General features: G+C 44.4%; 1 protein-coding gene across 7 annotated transcripts in view; it reads left to right on the top strand.

Moving 5' to 3' along the window:
- The window catches only part of Farp2 (FERM, RhoGEF and pleckstrin domain protein 2), a 116,036-nt gene that overhangs the window by 69,141 nt on the left and 31,242 nt on the right, over positions 1 to 15,653 (top strand). For all 7 annotated transcript variants that reach the window (XR_001232165.1, XM_013508097.1, XM_013508100.1 and 4 more), the window contains exons 10-13: positions 3,702 to 3,865; positions 4,182 to 4,250; positions 4,847 to 4,904; positions 10,611 to 10,878. Coding sequence is in view for 6 of the 7 variants with exons in the window: in XM_013508097.1 (XP_013363551.1) it covers positions 3,702 to 3,865; positions 4,182 to 4,250; positions 4,847 to 4,904; positions 10,611 to 10,878 (559 nt within the window). In the remaining variant the exon portion in view is untranslated. The remainder of the gene's footprint in view (positions 1 to 3,701; positions 3,866 to 4,181; positions 4,251 to 4,846; positions 4,905 to 10,610; positions 10,879 to 15,653) is intronic.

Below are 15,653 nucleotides of genomic sequence, written 5' to 3'. Positions count from 1 at the left end.
GGTTTCCATCATTTTTCTGTGCTCCTCTATTTTTTATCTTTCTTCTTTTGATACACAGAGCAATTCTTTCATTATGGTTGTCATTTCTTTTTTTACCTGAGTGATTATTTCTGATCTGATCTCCTCTATAGCCTGATGTGTAGTTCGTTGTTTACTTCATTTGCTATCATTTCAGAAATTTCAGGTGGGTGACTTCCATGGTCTTCTATGTTGATGTTTCCTGGACGTGTTCTGGGTGGGGTGGAGGGCTGAGATTGCATTTTTGTCCTTCGTTTTGTCATTTTCAAAGCCCCCTAGGTTTTCCGGGATTCAGGGTCGTTCCTACAGTGGCAGTGGGAGGCAGAGCGTGTTGTGTCAACCCTCCTGGGCTACTTACTGAGGCACCCTAGGTTTCCCAGCACTCAGGGTCATTCCCACAATGGCAGCAGGAGGCAGGGCACAGGGTCTGGGATGCCCAGGCAGCTCACTGAGGCTTCCCAGCACCCAGGTATCTTCCCAAGTACATAGGTTTTTAAGACTAAATAGAGACACCAAAGTATTACAGTGTTTGTGAAAAGTAATTTGGTAAAACATATCAGAAAGGTAAAAAATACACATTGTCTTTAAGCTCAGAATTTCACTTCTAGGAATTTTCCCCAAGGCAGGCAGAAGTCCCCAGCCTTTTTGTCCCCAGGGATAGGTTTGAGGGAGGACAATTTTCCCATATATTGTGCACTTTATTTTTATTATTGTATTGTAGTATATCATGAAATCATTATATAATTCACCATAATGCAGAATTAGTGGGAGCCCTGAGTTTGTTTCATTTTGGGGTGTTGGGGGACATCAACACCTGAAGTTGTGTTACTCACGTCCAGTCCACATAATGTCATTGTAGTTGCTGTCACTGCAGAAAACCCTGACTCACAAAGATAGAATGTTGGAAATGGAACCAGGCCTGTCGGTGCTTTTGTGGCAGCCTCAGGATATTCCACCTTGACTTGAATCCAGAATATGACATTTGAAGTTGTCTCAAACATACTTTTTTTTTGTTTTTGTAGTGGGAGTCAAACTCAGGACCTTATGCTTGCCAGGCAGGCCCTGTGCCCTTAAGCTGTATCTCTGGCTGACACATACATCTGAGGCCACCAGTGTTTGTGATCTCAAGCTGTTGATTCTTTTCTGGCACAGACAAAGTTGGCTTATTTACAGTTGGGTCATAGACCTATTCCTTCCCAATTCAAGGGTCTTTTGTGGTTGGGAAGTTATGCTTAACTCTTTGAAAGCTAAAACAAGTGATCATGCATTTGCTAGGCCTTGGCTCAGTGTCTTTCAAAATCTCTGTGGTTTGAAATGTCAGAAATCCCAGTGTTCGCTTCTCACCCCATCTTGGTTACTTTTTTCTCTCATTGCTGAAACAGAATACCCGATGCCCAAAATTAAGGAAGGAAAAGTTTGTGGTGGTTTCAGTCCATAATCAGCTGGTTCCAAGGCAGGGTGGCATAACAGAGGAGCAACAGTTCATGTTGACCAGAAGACAACAAAAGTAGCAAGAGCAAAAAGGGAGGAGCCAACCTCTTTTCCTCCCTTATGTTATGTGCAGGCTGCCTGCCCTAAGATGGTTATAGCACTCACATTCCCAATCCCAGCACTAGACAATGAACCAATCACAAACTCTAGATTCAGTTGCCTCCTCAAAGCCTGACTCCATGACTGCATGAGGTTTTGGAGGAACACCCAGACACAAACCATAAAACCCCATCATTCCAGTTTGGCTTTGAATGCAGCCATTTTATCTGCTAACTTGAACACAATCATTGTTTTCTCCTTAAGTGACAGATGGAGTTCATTGAGCAGGTTGAATATGTCACATGAGTAAGCAAGTTTTACCACCCATTATGTATCAGTGAAATCTGCTACCAGTAGTGATTTTTTTTTTTTTAAATCTCTGGAACAGCTCTCATAACTCAGAAACTCTGGTCAGTGACCTGCTTTAGAAAGTCACCTCACTTCACTGTAGAAGAGAAGATGTTTTGCTCCATATCTGTATCTTCACAGAGCTGCATGGACAGACATGAGTTAAGGGCATGTACTTTAATGTGGTTGATAATTTTAATCATATCCTACAAAGTGTTAAGTCCAGGTGTCAGATTTCAGCCACCGAACATTTCTCTGTGGATGACACATTGGGTAGACTCACTTTCAGAGGTGACATGAGCAGTGAAACCAAAAAGCCATCCAGTCATGGCAGCTGTGATGTGTGTGCGTGTACTAACACAAAATGCCCTGTTTTGTTTTCCTGATGTGTAATCAGGAAAAAGACTTGAGTAGTTCTGCAGCTGTGGTGTCAGTTGGCAAGAAAAATGCACATAATATATCCTCGTGCACATTCTCCCGAAAAACATTTCACACAGAAACAAGTGCTACCTTGTTGTCATCATCAATAGGCTTACGTACCACAGCGATTCATTAACCCTGACGGTTGTGCCTTCGTAGCTCCTGCTACTTCACCACCTTGTCTGTTTTGGTACAGGCAGAAGAGGATCACATGCCACCTTTTGAACTGTAGCCTCTCCTAAAAGCTCATGACAAGTGTCCCCTATAGCAGCAGGCAGGACCAACTCTTTACAAATAGTAGAGGGCTTCTTAGCTCTAGCAATGTTATGAACCACTGAGAATGATTCTCTCAGTGCAGATACATTTGATGAAGCGATAGCCTTCAATAACTGTATCTGTTCTTTATGTTCATGTTTTTTTCTTTTGAAAAATTCCAAAGGTTTGGCTTTTAATGCAGGGTCCTTGGACATATATGGCAAAGCAGTGTTGAAGGTTTCCTGGCTTTGTTGGGTAGCTATCACCACATATTATACAAAATGGGTTTGGAAAACACAAAACACCTGTTGCAGTGAATCCATATTTTAAGTAGGACTCAGTGTTTTCTTTTAAATGCAGCTTTCTCCTGCTGGCATCTTAGCTTCGTCTGCTGTCTCGTCACTGGGTCTTTCTCCTGTTCCGAGAAGCTCTCCAGTGACGTGTACTTTTCACTCATTTTGGCCAGGGTTATCTGTGGGCTTGTGCAATCTACGACTGAGCCAAGTGCGTGGTGAGGGGAAGAGGCGCAGGGGGTAGCAGTAAATGAAATAATGAACGAGCTGACTGCCAACTGACGCAGGTGTGGGGGTCTGACCTGCAGCCTCCACCAGATGCAGCTGTGCCAGTGAAGCACAGCCAGTTGCTCACCGCTACAAAGCCTGCCACCACATGCAGCTTGCTTGTTGCTTTCTACCCACTGCTAGGGTTTTGATAGCATCTGTAAGCAGTGGATTCACTGTGGTCTCTGTACCATCCAACCCCTTTGCTAATGGCAGTCTGTACTTGCAGCTGCTCCCCAGGGATGGTGTCACTGCCTCAGCTCCACCTCAGATCATCAGGCATAGTGCTATCTTCTGCTTTACTCTAGTAAATGAAGTCAGAAGTCTTACGATACAATTTTTAGAAAGCTTCCTGATAGATTTTTCTTTGTTTTTTTTTTTCCCAGTACCAGGAATCAAACTCACGACCTCGCACTTGCTAGGCAGGTGCTGTGTGACTAAGCTAAATCCCCAACCCCCCTGATAGATTAATTGTGGAACTGCCTGTTGTGTGATCTCCTAAATATATTTGTTCTTGTCCAGTACTTTATTGGGTAGGTTGCTACTTAAATCTTTGTATTTCATTCCCAGGGACCCTACCAGGACACACTAGAATTCTTGTTGGGTAGCAGAGATGAGTGTAAGAACTTCTGGAAGATTTGTGTAGAGTACCACACCTTTTTTAGGCTTCTTGACCAGCCTAAACCAAAGGCAAAAGCCGTCTTCTTCAGCCGGGGCTCTTCCTTCAGATACAGGTAGGGCCTTGTGTCACCTGCTTGGTCAAGAGAGGCATATCATAGGCTAGGGGAGAAGTACGTTCATGGGCAGTCCTTGTGAAGCACAGTAGCTGGGGAAAGCATGTCAAGTAAAATAGTAAGAAAACAAGCTTAACAAAAAGTTTGCCTAGAACGTTATTTATACTTATAAAACATTATAGAAAGTAACTATGAAATATATATGTATTTATGAGAGAAGATGGGCAAGTTTTACTTTTCCTCTGTCCTTAACTCTGAAAACCTTGCTGTGAATTACTTAAGTTATTTTTCTAAAGACCTAAACCTTTATTCACAGTGGAAGAACTCAGAAGCAACTAGTAGATTACATCAAAGATGGTGGGATGAAAAGAATTCCATATGAAAGGTAAGTTCTGTGATCTTCATGATATAAAGCAGGCTTGTAGGATTAATAGTTTAATATTTTTAATTTTTACTTCATTTCAAATAAGCATGTTTTTCAGTGTTAAAAAAAAGATGGATTTGTAGTATCTAAATAGATTTTGTATACATGTATAGATGTTACTTCTTAGCTTCTAGTCAATATGGCTTACCATATATAATAGTTTTACATTGTATGGTAATGTTTCAACCTGAAAATTCATGTTGAATTTTTCCATTTGTGTGGGTATATAATTTTTTCTCTTTTTGGGCCCTTTGTTTATTTGGATTCTTATTTCCTGTTATCCTGCCCAGATGCCCCTATTTTTTTGTTTGTTTTTTTGAGGCCGGGTCTTACTATGCATTCAGGGTGTCCTTGATCTCACTTTGCAGCCCAGGCTGGCCTCAGACTCAGCCTCCTGAGTGCTGGGATTATAGGCATGCACCACCATGCCCAGCTTAGACACCCTTGTCATTCCTGTGTGAGCTTTTCTTCATGAATACAGCGCATACTTGCTGCGCTAGAAACAGGCATGTAGGTGAGGAAGGTTTGGCTGCTCATGGTTTTTCTCTGTTGTGCAGGTGGCACGGCAAGACCCAGACATCAGTACGTGCTCTGACTGCAGACCTGCCAAAGCAGGTCAGTCTCTTCTGGTAAAACCAAAGCAGTGTTAATTATGTATCCTCCTCCAGAAAGTCATCTGGCAGTGTTGTAACTTACCAAAATTGGTCCTGCAGCAGCTCTTGCTCTGGGACTCTTGTCTTCAGAAAGGGGCTCTAAGTGGACCAGCAGTGCATCATGGTGTTGCTTAGAACCCACTAGGGGTCCTGAACAACTGTCCCCATGCCAGAGTGTCTTCCTAGCTGCATGATAGCTGTGTTCATGTGAGGGGGATTCATTATCACTACTGAGGCAATTTAAAGGTTCTTATTCAGTATAGTTCTTAAAATTTTAGAACAATTAGGCAAGACAAAACTTAAAGGGATACAAGTAGGAAAGGAAGAAGTCAAATTTTTCTTATTTGCAGATCATAGAAGATTCTAAAGACTACCACAAGATTTTTAGAACTGATGAAGGAATTCAGCAGAGTAGTGGGATATATAAAACCACATTAAGCTGGGTATGGTGACACATACCTGTAATCCCAGCACTCAGGAGACTAAGGCAAGAGGATCTCTGTGAATTGGAGGCCAGCCTGAAATACATAGTTTAAGGCCAGTCAGAACTACTTAGTGGTACCCTGTCTCAAAACAAAACAACATTAAAAATTGATAGCTTTACTACATACCAATAATGGACAGAAAAAGAAATTAGGAAACAAATTCTATTCACAATAGCTTCAAATAAGGTAATATACCCAGGAATCAATCTAAAAAAAAGAGATTAAAGACCTTAATAAAAAAAAAAAAAAAAAAGCCCTCTATAATGAAAAATTTCATGGCATTGAAGAGAAAAAGTAAAGAAGATACCAGCAGATGGAAAGACCTCCCATGTTGATGAATTAGCAAAATTAATATTGTCAAAATGGCCATATTACCAAAAGCCATCCGCCGATTCAGGGCAGTCCCCATCAAAATACCAATGATTCTGGGTGTGGTAGCACACTTATAATCCCAGCACTTGGGAAGCTGAGGCAGGAGGATTGTTGTGAGTTCAAGATCAGCCTGGGCTACAAAGTGAGCTCAAGGTCAGCCTGAACTGCATAGCGAGACCCTGTCTCAAAAAGACAAAACAAAAAAAAACGAATGACGTTCTTCACAGAACCAGAAAAAACAGTCCTGAACTCATATGGAAGCACAAAAGTCCCAGAATAACCAAGGCAATTCTAAGCAAAAAGAGAAAGATTGTAGGCTTTAATAATACTGTTTCCAACTCTTCTACAAAGCCTAGGTAACAAAAATAGTAAGGTACTGGCACAAAAAATAGACATGTAAGCCAGTGGATCAAACTAAAGGATCAAACTAAAGAAACAGAACCATGCAACTGTAACCATCCTATTCTGGGTAAAGGAGCCAAAAATACACATTGGAGAAATGACAGCACCATAAACAAATGGTGCTGGGAAAACTGGATATCTACCTGTACCACATCCAGTGCAGCTCTCAGAAACTCTCAGGATGAAGGACAGTAGAGGATAAAGAAATAAAAACCAGAGTCAGAATACAGAAAGCTCAGGTCAGGTGGAACCTCCTTTCCTAATGAGAGAGAAAAGAATTGCTCAGCCACCACAGTGCATTTATTTGTATGCTCCACAGGTTGATGTCATGTGACACCCCTCTGCCTAGCAACCTGTTCACTTGGATTGCCTCAGGCTCTCCGTGTACTTGCAGCTGGAGCAGCTTGTTCACATGGCTTGCCTCGGGTGCTCTTTGTTCTCGGGACTGGCCTTGCTCCAGTCCCACACATGTGATTGATCTCCAGCTTCAGCTACTTCCTATGTACCTGTAGAATATTGAAACTAGATCCCTATTATCCTCTTCAAAAATCACCTGAAAATGGATCAAAAATCTAGGTGTAAGATCTGAAACGTTCAAACTCCTAAAAGAAAACAGGAAATACTGGAAGCCACAGGCACAAAGACTTCCTGAATAGGACTGTAGTAGCACAAGAAATAATAGCAAAAACCAACAAATGGGACTACATCAAATTAAAAAGTTTCTGCACAACCAGAGAAACAACTAATAAAGTGAAGAGAAGCCTATAGTAGTGATGGCAAACCTTGTAGAGACTGAGTGCCCAAACTGCAATCCAAAACCCACTTATTTATTGCAAAGTGCCAACACAGCAATTAAACCTAAATGCTCAGCTGCTGGGGCAGTCCTGGGGCAACTTGGAGGGGGGTCTGTGTGCCCACTGCATCATGTGTGTCATTGGTGTGCTGCCACTGGCCTACAAAGTGGGAGAAAATCTTGACCAACTATTGTTTTCAAGAGAGATTAATGTCTGGAATATATAGAGAACTCAAAAACTTAACACCAAAATATCAAATAGTACAGTCAGTAAGTGGACAGATGAATTGAATAGACACTTTCAAAGTAAAAGTACAGGGCTGGGGATATAGCCCAGTGGTGCAGTGCCTGCCTGGTAAGTGTGAGGTCCTGAGTTCAATTCCCAGTACCCCCCCAAAAAAGCCAAAATAGAAGTACAAATGACTAATAAGTACATGAAAAAATGTTCAGCATCTTTAACCATTAGGTAAACACAAATGAAACTACACTGAGATTCCATCTCAGTCAAAGTGGCCATTGTCAAGAATATAAGAAACAATAAATGCTAGGAGGAATTTAAATTATTATAGTCACTGTAGAAATCAGTATGGAGGTTTCTTAAAAACTTTAGAGCTACCACTTGATCCAGAGAAGTTCAAGTCAGCATGCCAGGGGATACCAGCATATCCTTGTTTATTGTGGCACAATTCACAATAGCCGAGATATGGAGCGAGTCTAGGTGTCCGTCAGCAGATGAATGGATAAAAAGAATGTGTATATGCACAGTGGAGTCTTGTTCAGCTATAAGGAAGAACATAATTCTGTTATTGATGGGAAAATGGATGGATCCAGGGGCTATTGTGTTGAGTGAAATAAACCAGACTCTGCCAAGTATCACTGTTCTCCCTAATGTGTAGAATCTAAAGGACATTACAAGAAGGTAGAAAGGAGGCTGTTAATAGACAAGAGGAAGGAAGGATGGAAGGAGGGAGGGAAGGGGCTGGGGAGGGGTTGTAGGGTAAGTACTGGGGGGGTGGGTCATATGCACTGAAATATGCCACCGAGACATGAAGAAGGGCAGGGCAGAGAGCATGGGAGAACGAAAAAGATCAGAGTATGTGTGTTTATGTATGATTCTACCAAAATGAAATCCATTTGTCTATATAAAGAGTAAAAAAAGAGTGAAGCCAGGTGTGGTGGCACACAACTGTAATCCTAGCACTCTGGGAGACTGAGGCAGGAGGATTATAAGTTTGAACTCAGTCTGGGCAACTTAGCAACTTAGACTCTCTCAAAATGGAAAAGGGGTAGGGATATAGCTCAGTGTGAATTAAGACCCTTGGTTCGATTGGAGTATGGCCAAAGAAAAAGAAAAAGAAAAGATACATATTATGCAGACATTCTTGCTATGATGTGTTTGGCAACTGTGTTAAAGTACAGATATACTTGGCTGCACACAGAGACACTTCATAAAAAACATTTGAAGGAATGTCCCAAGTGAGACAGCAGCTGTCCATGCCCTTGTGCTGACCGTTCTGTTCCTAACCTACCTCACAGCAGTCTCTTCTGCTTTCCTGTTTGCATATTAACTTCCACATGCAAACATGATTGCACATTTAATGTGACCACTTTGAGGCAGGGTTGTCATCTCTTTCCTCATGCTGCTACATCGCCTTTCTATGGTTTTGATTTATGTACAGTGATTTTTTGATGACCTCTCGTTTATAGTGAATGGCACTTCCAGGAGTCCCACTTGTACCTCGCATCTTTTTTTTTTGTTTGTTTTTCTCCGGTACCGGGAACCGAACGCACGACCTTGCGCTTGCCAGGCAGGCACTTTTTGCCGCTGAGCTAAATCCCCAGCCCATGTACCTCGCATCTTAACGTTCATGTATCTCTAGCTTTTCTCTAATGGGTCCTTTAAATCAGAACCTTTAACTCTTCCAGGTTGTGTCTCTGAAGAGTCTTTTGGAATTAAAAGTGAATGTATTAACTATTCCTTTACAAAATTCAAATTTATTTCAAAGTATGAATAGGCTAAAAACCATATTTAGAGGGCCTTGTCTTAAAATCTAAAAGCCAAGCATAGTGGCACATGCCTGAAATCTCAGTGCAGGGGAGGCTGAAGCAGGAGGACTGCAAGTTTGAGCCCTGTCTGGACAACTTAGTGAGACCCTATCTCAAAAAACAGAAAATTTTTCAAAACTACATTTAAGCTTTCAGTTCTCTTATATTTTATTATTATTATTATTTATTTTATTTTTGTTTTTTGAGATAGTCTCACTATGCAGTTCAAGCTGACCTTGAACTCACTATGTATGGCTGGCCTCCAACTCACTGAAATCCTCCTACCTCAGCCTCCTGCCTCAGCCTCCTGCATGCTGGGATTACAGGCAATCCATCTCCACCATGCCTGGCTCTTACCTTGTATTTTAAAAGCCACAAAAAATGAGTATGGTTGGAAGGTTAAGAAAGGATGACATGATAGACTCTGGAAAATAGCTTATATTTATGGCCCATGACATGAGTGCTATTTTACAAGGTTGGCTCTGGCCTCCAGCAGTGGTGTTTTGCTCACATTGCTGTGTGCACTGCCTGTGTGAAGCTGCACAGAAGTTACTCGGTTCTGTCCCGGCATATTCACCTCATGACCCCCTAGTGGTGTTAGAGTACTACGTGTAGGAAGGCTTTTCTGACGCATGACTGCATCTCAGTGTAGCACACATGAGGGGGTGCTTAGCATGCAGAGAGGACACACCTGTGTCTCTGCACGTGGAATCAAGGTGAGGACATAGCTAGGGCACCGTGGAGAGGTGCCACCGTGTGGCTGCCTCACTGCCCCTCCGATCTTCTTGTCCTGCTTGGGGACTTCTCACTTCTGCTGTCAAGATGCCCCACTCTACACTGACTGTGCCCAGCCTCCCACCGCATCCACAAGTGGACTGTTCTGTCCCTTCCTTGAGGCTTAGGGCCCAGGCTTGGCCTTGTGCCCTGGCATTGGCATGGGGCGGTAGAGGGACTTTTGGCTGAGTGAAACCACTTGCTTCCTGTCCAGCTAGGGGTCTGGTACCTCTTAGTGAAACTGGATGCCAAACACATCTGCTTGCAACCTCAGGGTGATGAGAGGTGCACTGGAGAGGGCTGCCCTCGTTCGGTTTCTTTACTGTGTGAGTTTCACGCTATAAGGAAAGAAAACAGAACTCTAAGGGCTTATAAATATGTGGTCTGGGTTGGCTTGCAATACTGTCCACATACAAATCTTCTGTTCCAAAAGGGACAGTCTGGTGGGTCATCCTTCCTAACAAGCAAACAAACGAGCAATAGTTGGCTCTTCAAATTCCACTTTTTGTTGGTTGGTTGTTTGGTTGCAGTACTAGGGAGTGAATCCAGGGCTTTAACATACAAGGTAAGTACTCTACTGCTGAAGTACATTGCAGCCCTACTTTTAAATTTTATTTTGAAACAGGCTTTCACTGCATTGCCCAGGCTGGCCTGAAAACTTATGATCCTTCTGCCTCAGCCTTCTGAGTAGCTGGGATTAGGGGTGTGCAGCACTGTACCAGGCTGGCTTTGCAACTTCTAATGGTGATTTGTAATTTTTTATGTTCCTTTTTTCCTTCTTAATTTTGACCCTCAGAGCATCTCATTTACCGAGGGCTTGAGATCTTCAGCCTCTCTGTCTTCAGCAAACGCCTCCTTTTATCCGCTCGCTCCCTCCCCTGTGTCCCCACCTGGCCGGCCTGATTTCAAGGACAGCAGCAGCTCCCTCGCAGATCCCCTGGCTCCCTGCATCTCGAGTGCAGCTGTCAAGAATATGGCCACAAGGAGGAGCAGTGGAGCAGCCGAAGGCCCCGGCACCCCATTGGCCCAGCCACCCGGGTCCCCTGCACTCCAGTCTGGTCCAGGTGTCGGGTTTTGTCCTGTTGTGAGCAGCCGTGGTTCTGTGTGTCCCACGGGACAGAGTCTCAGTGCCTTAGACCTAGATGTGGGGAGGGCAGGCAGGGTGCTCAGAGCTGCTAGTGGAAATGACATTGGCGAAGACGACATCCTTCCAGACTTGTTCCTGTCCAGTGGGGAGTACGGGTGTGGCCGACAACGCCATGGGGGAGGCGCTGTTTTCACATTGACAAATGCACAGCTGCAGGTGTCTGAAGAGTTCATAGACGATGACCCAGCAGACATCTCCTTCTTTGCTGGAGGCTCAGAGGCATTTTCCTTTCCATATAGCCCTTTAGCCCCACCAGGGCCCCGGGCACTGGCCCAGCCCATTGCATCCCCTCTGCATGGTCTGGATGCCTTCAGGCACCCAGAGTCCGCCCAGTCCAGTCCAGACAGGTATTCCACTGAGGCAGTAGACATGAATGTAGAAGATGAGTTTGAATTTGGGGAAGGAAGTGACTTCAATGGCAATGCACACCCCTCAGATACCTCAGAGCTCTTTGAAGTGAAGGCACAAGCTAGCCTGATGCAGAGCCTCTTGAGTCCTTCTGACACTAGCTCACTTAGAAACAACCAGTCCGAAAACAGCTCACTGCATAACATGCCTCTGCACGGCGGGCTGTCTCTACACACCTCCAGCTCGGCTAATCAGTCTGAGGCCAGTTCCATGGTCAACTTCCCTGCCTACTCGATCCGCTCTGAGTCCAGCTCTGCCTTTCAGTTCTCTGATATCATCGACCAGCTAGAGCAGCTCAGCTACCCACCCACCACGGCCGAAGACTCCAGCAGCACAGACTCGAGCTCATGGGGCTCTGAGACTGAGGCCCCCCTGGATATGAGCCTTTTCTTCAGCAACCCTTTCACACAGACAGGTGGAGAGAGAGTCCCTTTTGATTTTCAGAACAATTTAAAGAATTTGACTCCAGGCGATCAGAAAGGGAAAAATTCATCTTGACCCTTCCAGACTCTCACAGAGAGACCGCCCCCATTTTCCAACCCATGCAGTTAGAGTGAGAATCATTTGCTTTAGAGTAGGAAATGATGTAGTTCATGCCAGATAGATTTTTTTCTTAATTCCTAGTTTATTACAGTTTTTTGAACATCGGTAAATTAAATTTTACTTGCAGTGGTGTTAAAAGCTGTGCATCCATCCGGTTTAAAGTAGATAAACATTTCCAGCTAGTCCTGGAGGCTAATAAATAAGCCTATGGGGCTTTGGTATCTTGGTACATATTTTGACTCAAAAACCGGTGCTATGTTTTGAACATTACACAGCTCTAGTTAAGGTTTTTTTGTTGTGGTGGTGATGTTGGTGGTGGTGCTGGAGTTTGAACCCAGGGACTTTTACATGCTAAGCACACGTTCTACCATTGAGCTACATGCACACCCTGCCCTCATGCTGATCTAATGGATTCTTTGTATTATGCCTGTTGATGCTGTTTTTGAGGTGAACCAGGCTGTTCATTGTCAATTAGGATGGAGGTTTTCTCTAATTTGTGCTGCTAGTGTACTGCACAAAATCTGTACTTAATGCCTCTGTGGAATCCTAACCACAAAAAAGCAGGTGGACCCACAACCTTCTGCATGCCAAGGATGTTGTTTGAACTATTCCAGTGCCAAAGGCCTCCTTTCTTTTCTGACTTGAGGTCCAGAGACAGTGCTGTGTTCAGATGGCCGGCTTACAAGGGTATTGGTTTGAAGATGTACTGAGTAAATGGGAAGTGTTTTCTTCTGTTCGTCTTCGTTGGGGCTGTGCTAGATGGTATGGTTGCAGTAAAGTAGAACCAGACCCATGAATGGGCCTGAGAGTCATGGTGTAAACTGACAGGGAGAGTTGTTTCTTAAAAATGATAAAATACAAGGAATGTCCCAGCGTATATAATGGCTTGGGCTCACTCTTTCCCTAGAAATGATAATTCTCTCACATCAGGTTCCTTGCATTACGTGCTGCTGGCCGTCTTCAGTGAGTGCTGCTGTGGACATCCCTCTGTCTCAAGGCAGTGGGAGGCATCAGTGAGCAGCGTGCTGAGGTGGTCCTGCTGGGTACTGTGTGGAGGGCTCCCTGGCCCACATCGTTGTCAAACTGGGTTGATGCTTATGACATAGACTGCAGGTGTTGTCAGTGGACCTTAGGAGAAAGCACTGCCATGTGACCAGTGCCACACAGATGCCAGACTGAGGCCAACCCTGGTCAGACACCATTGAATTTGTCCAAGTGCACTTGGTGGTGGTTGTCCTTTCTGATTTTATGTAGTAGTATACTCCTATATTTTAGATTTTATTTCCTTCCCAAAATGTCCTGCAGAAACTTTGAGCACTCATTTCCATTTGTGTGCGAGGCCTCAGGCTCCCTGCGTGGGTGGGTTCACTGTGTCTGCTGAGTCCTCCTTGCTCGGGGTCTCCTGGAGGTCTGGGCGTCCCTCATACGTCGGTGTCTCTGCTCATTGTTATTGGTTGTGTACAAGGAAGGGGTTTGTGGCTAACTAGATTGTGTAATCGTGTAATTCTCCATTTTTGTGGCCTCATTAAACCACAGTTTTAGCACTTCACTAATCTCTTTGGCCAGTGCCTGTGTGTTTATTTAGACTTACCTTGTCCATCGTGTTGAAGCAGGGTGCAGCTTCCCTTGCCAGCTACTGCTGCCTGTGGATGTGTGACTGGGGTAGAAGGTGGTGATGGACTTGCGGTGGTTGGAAACACTGTTTGGTGCAGCTTCTTTTCTCCCAATGTGTCACTCCAAAAATAAACATTGAGTTTGTGTAGGGAGAAGGCTTAATATGTATTACACTGAACTGTTTTTCCTAATGTTAGCATTCATAGGGTGGCTGATGGCTGCCCTTCCCTTTGTTAGTTGTTACCTAACAGATGTCCCCTTCGGTGCCGTGAAGTGACAAAAGTTGTCTTTTTCTATGAAGGGAGCTCACCGTCCAGTCTGGGCAGCAGCACTCTGCTGCCAGGCTGGGACGCCTGCCCTGCTGAAGCAAGTACTGTGGGGAGCAGGCCTTTCCTTTGGAGGTGTGGAGCTACCCGCAGAAGATCTCATCAGGCCCTCTCTTGGAGAGTACGAATAAATTCCTCTCTACACCACTGTCTGCTGGGCCTCCTATGAAATGGTTGTATCGTTTGTGTTTTCCATTAATAGAATCTCACTTTCTAGAGATAATTGTTTCATGGTTAATTCTGAAGTTTTCAGAATATACAAAGAAAGAAGGAAAAGTGTAAAAGCCCCTGCCATCCCATTTCAGCATTACTGGTACTCAGCCACTCCAGCTCTACCCCTCTCTCTCTCTTCAGAGTTTTGTAACAGGAGTATTTTAAAGAAAATGCTTACTTTCCTCAGAATTCCTGCATGGGTCTCTGGAAGAGGACACACTTTCTTCCTAGCCCCACACATACTTACACAAAACTAATAGTTCCTTGATTTACAATGCATGTTAGCATTTGATTTGTTCAAATTACTCTTCGACACTCTTTACTGTATCTCTGTTAGGTTTTATTTAAAAGAGTGAGCCCCACTCCCACCCCCTTTCAGCCATCCCTGCTGGGGCCTGGATCTGGTGCAGCAGCCAACCAGGACAGAGCCCACCTGTCACTCATGATGCTTGGCATTTGGATCCCTGAGACCACGGTCCCTGACTCACCAGTTTGCACAGCCCTGTGTGGCCAGCGACTTCTTCTCCAGAGACAAAGTACATCCCAGGTACTCTGGAGAGTACTGGTGGAAGTGTGCCTTCCAGGTCAAGTTGAACTTTTTGGCACCATTTGGAGAAATTGTGACCAGCCTTGCTTTTGCAATATCTGTAACACTTTAAGTGTCACAGTTTTTCCTTTATACTGAAAGAATCTATTCCAGAATCAACCTTCTGAATTCCTGCTTATGGCCTCCTGTCATGAATGTGACAGTGGCCTGTACCACTTCCAGGTGGTTCACAGTGCCCACTCCAAGGGAGTTTAGGAACAGGGAAAAAGAGTGCAGGCCCAGGTGCCAAGACCACAGCCATGGTACAGATCACATCCTCCTGCTGTGGAGCTCAAACCCAGCACTGCTTGTTCACCTGAATGGAAGATGGTATATGGAGCTTGAATTGCAGGACATCCAGTTGGCGTCAAGGTAGCGCAGGGCCTTTCCCATGTTGGCATCCCTGTGCTGGCAGTGGTTCAGCTTGGGAGCGGGGGCTAATGCATCTGACACTGGGCACATGCTGGGGCAGAAAGAAAAGTACAGCCTGAGAAGCACTACAGCCTGGAGCAGCTCACTGCGCATGTGGTGTCCATAGTATGGGCTGTCCTTGCTCATTGTGTCAGCCTCAGGGGGACAATGCTGAGGCTCCTTGGGCAAGGCACCTGGCAGGACTGTCACTGTCACAGCCAATGTGTCTGTGCAGAGAGGTGATAGAAGCTGGTATGTGCACACAAATGGGACAGTGGCCAAGTGTAACATGCAGCTATAGGACAGCAGCCAGTGGGTACATGTGGAAGGGAACAAGGCCCTGTAGCAGCTCTTGCAGTGCAGGGCTACTGTTGTACCCAGTACATCCACCACTAGCAACATACTCTGCCTTGGGTGGAATAGTTATTAGTTACTAAGTATATTTTTGCATTCATGTTTCAAAAATCGAGGTATTTTATGTAAGCAAATATATGCACATTTTAAGCCTAACAGCAGTATAGTTATGTGTTAACAAGACTGAGTACACCAAGAGATGTAATGATGTATACTGTGTAGTGGTTAAGTCACCAA

This window comes from Chinchilla lanigera, unplaced genomic scaffold (assembly GCF_000276665.1).
Source record: "Chinchilla lanigera isolate Chin_1 unplaced genomic scaffold, ChiLan1.0 scaffold00141, whole genome shotgun sequence".
Lineage (NCBI taxonomy): Eukaryota > Metazoa > Chordata > Mammalia > Rodentia > Chinchillidae > Chinchilla > Chinchilla lanigera.
Note: the sequence above shows the minus strand (reverse complement) of the source record. Positions and strands in the feature narration are given on the sequence as shown.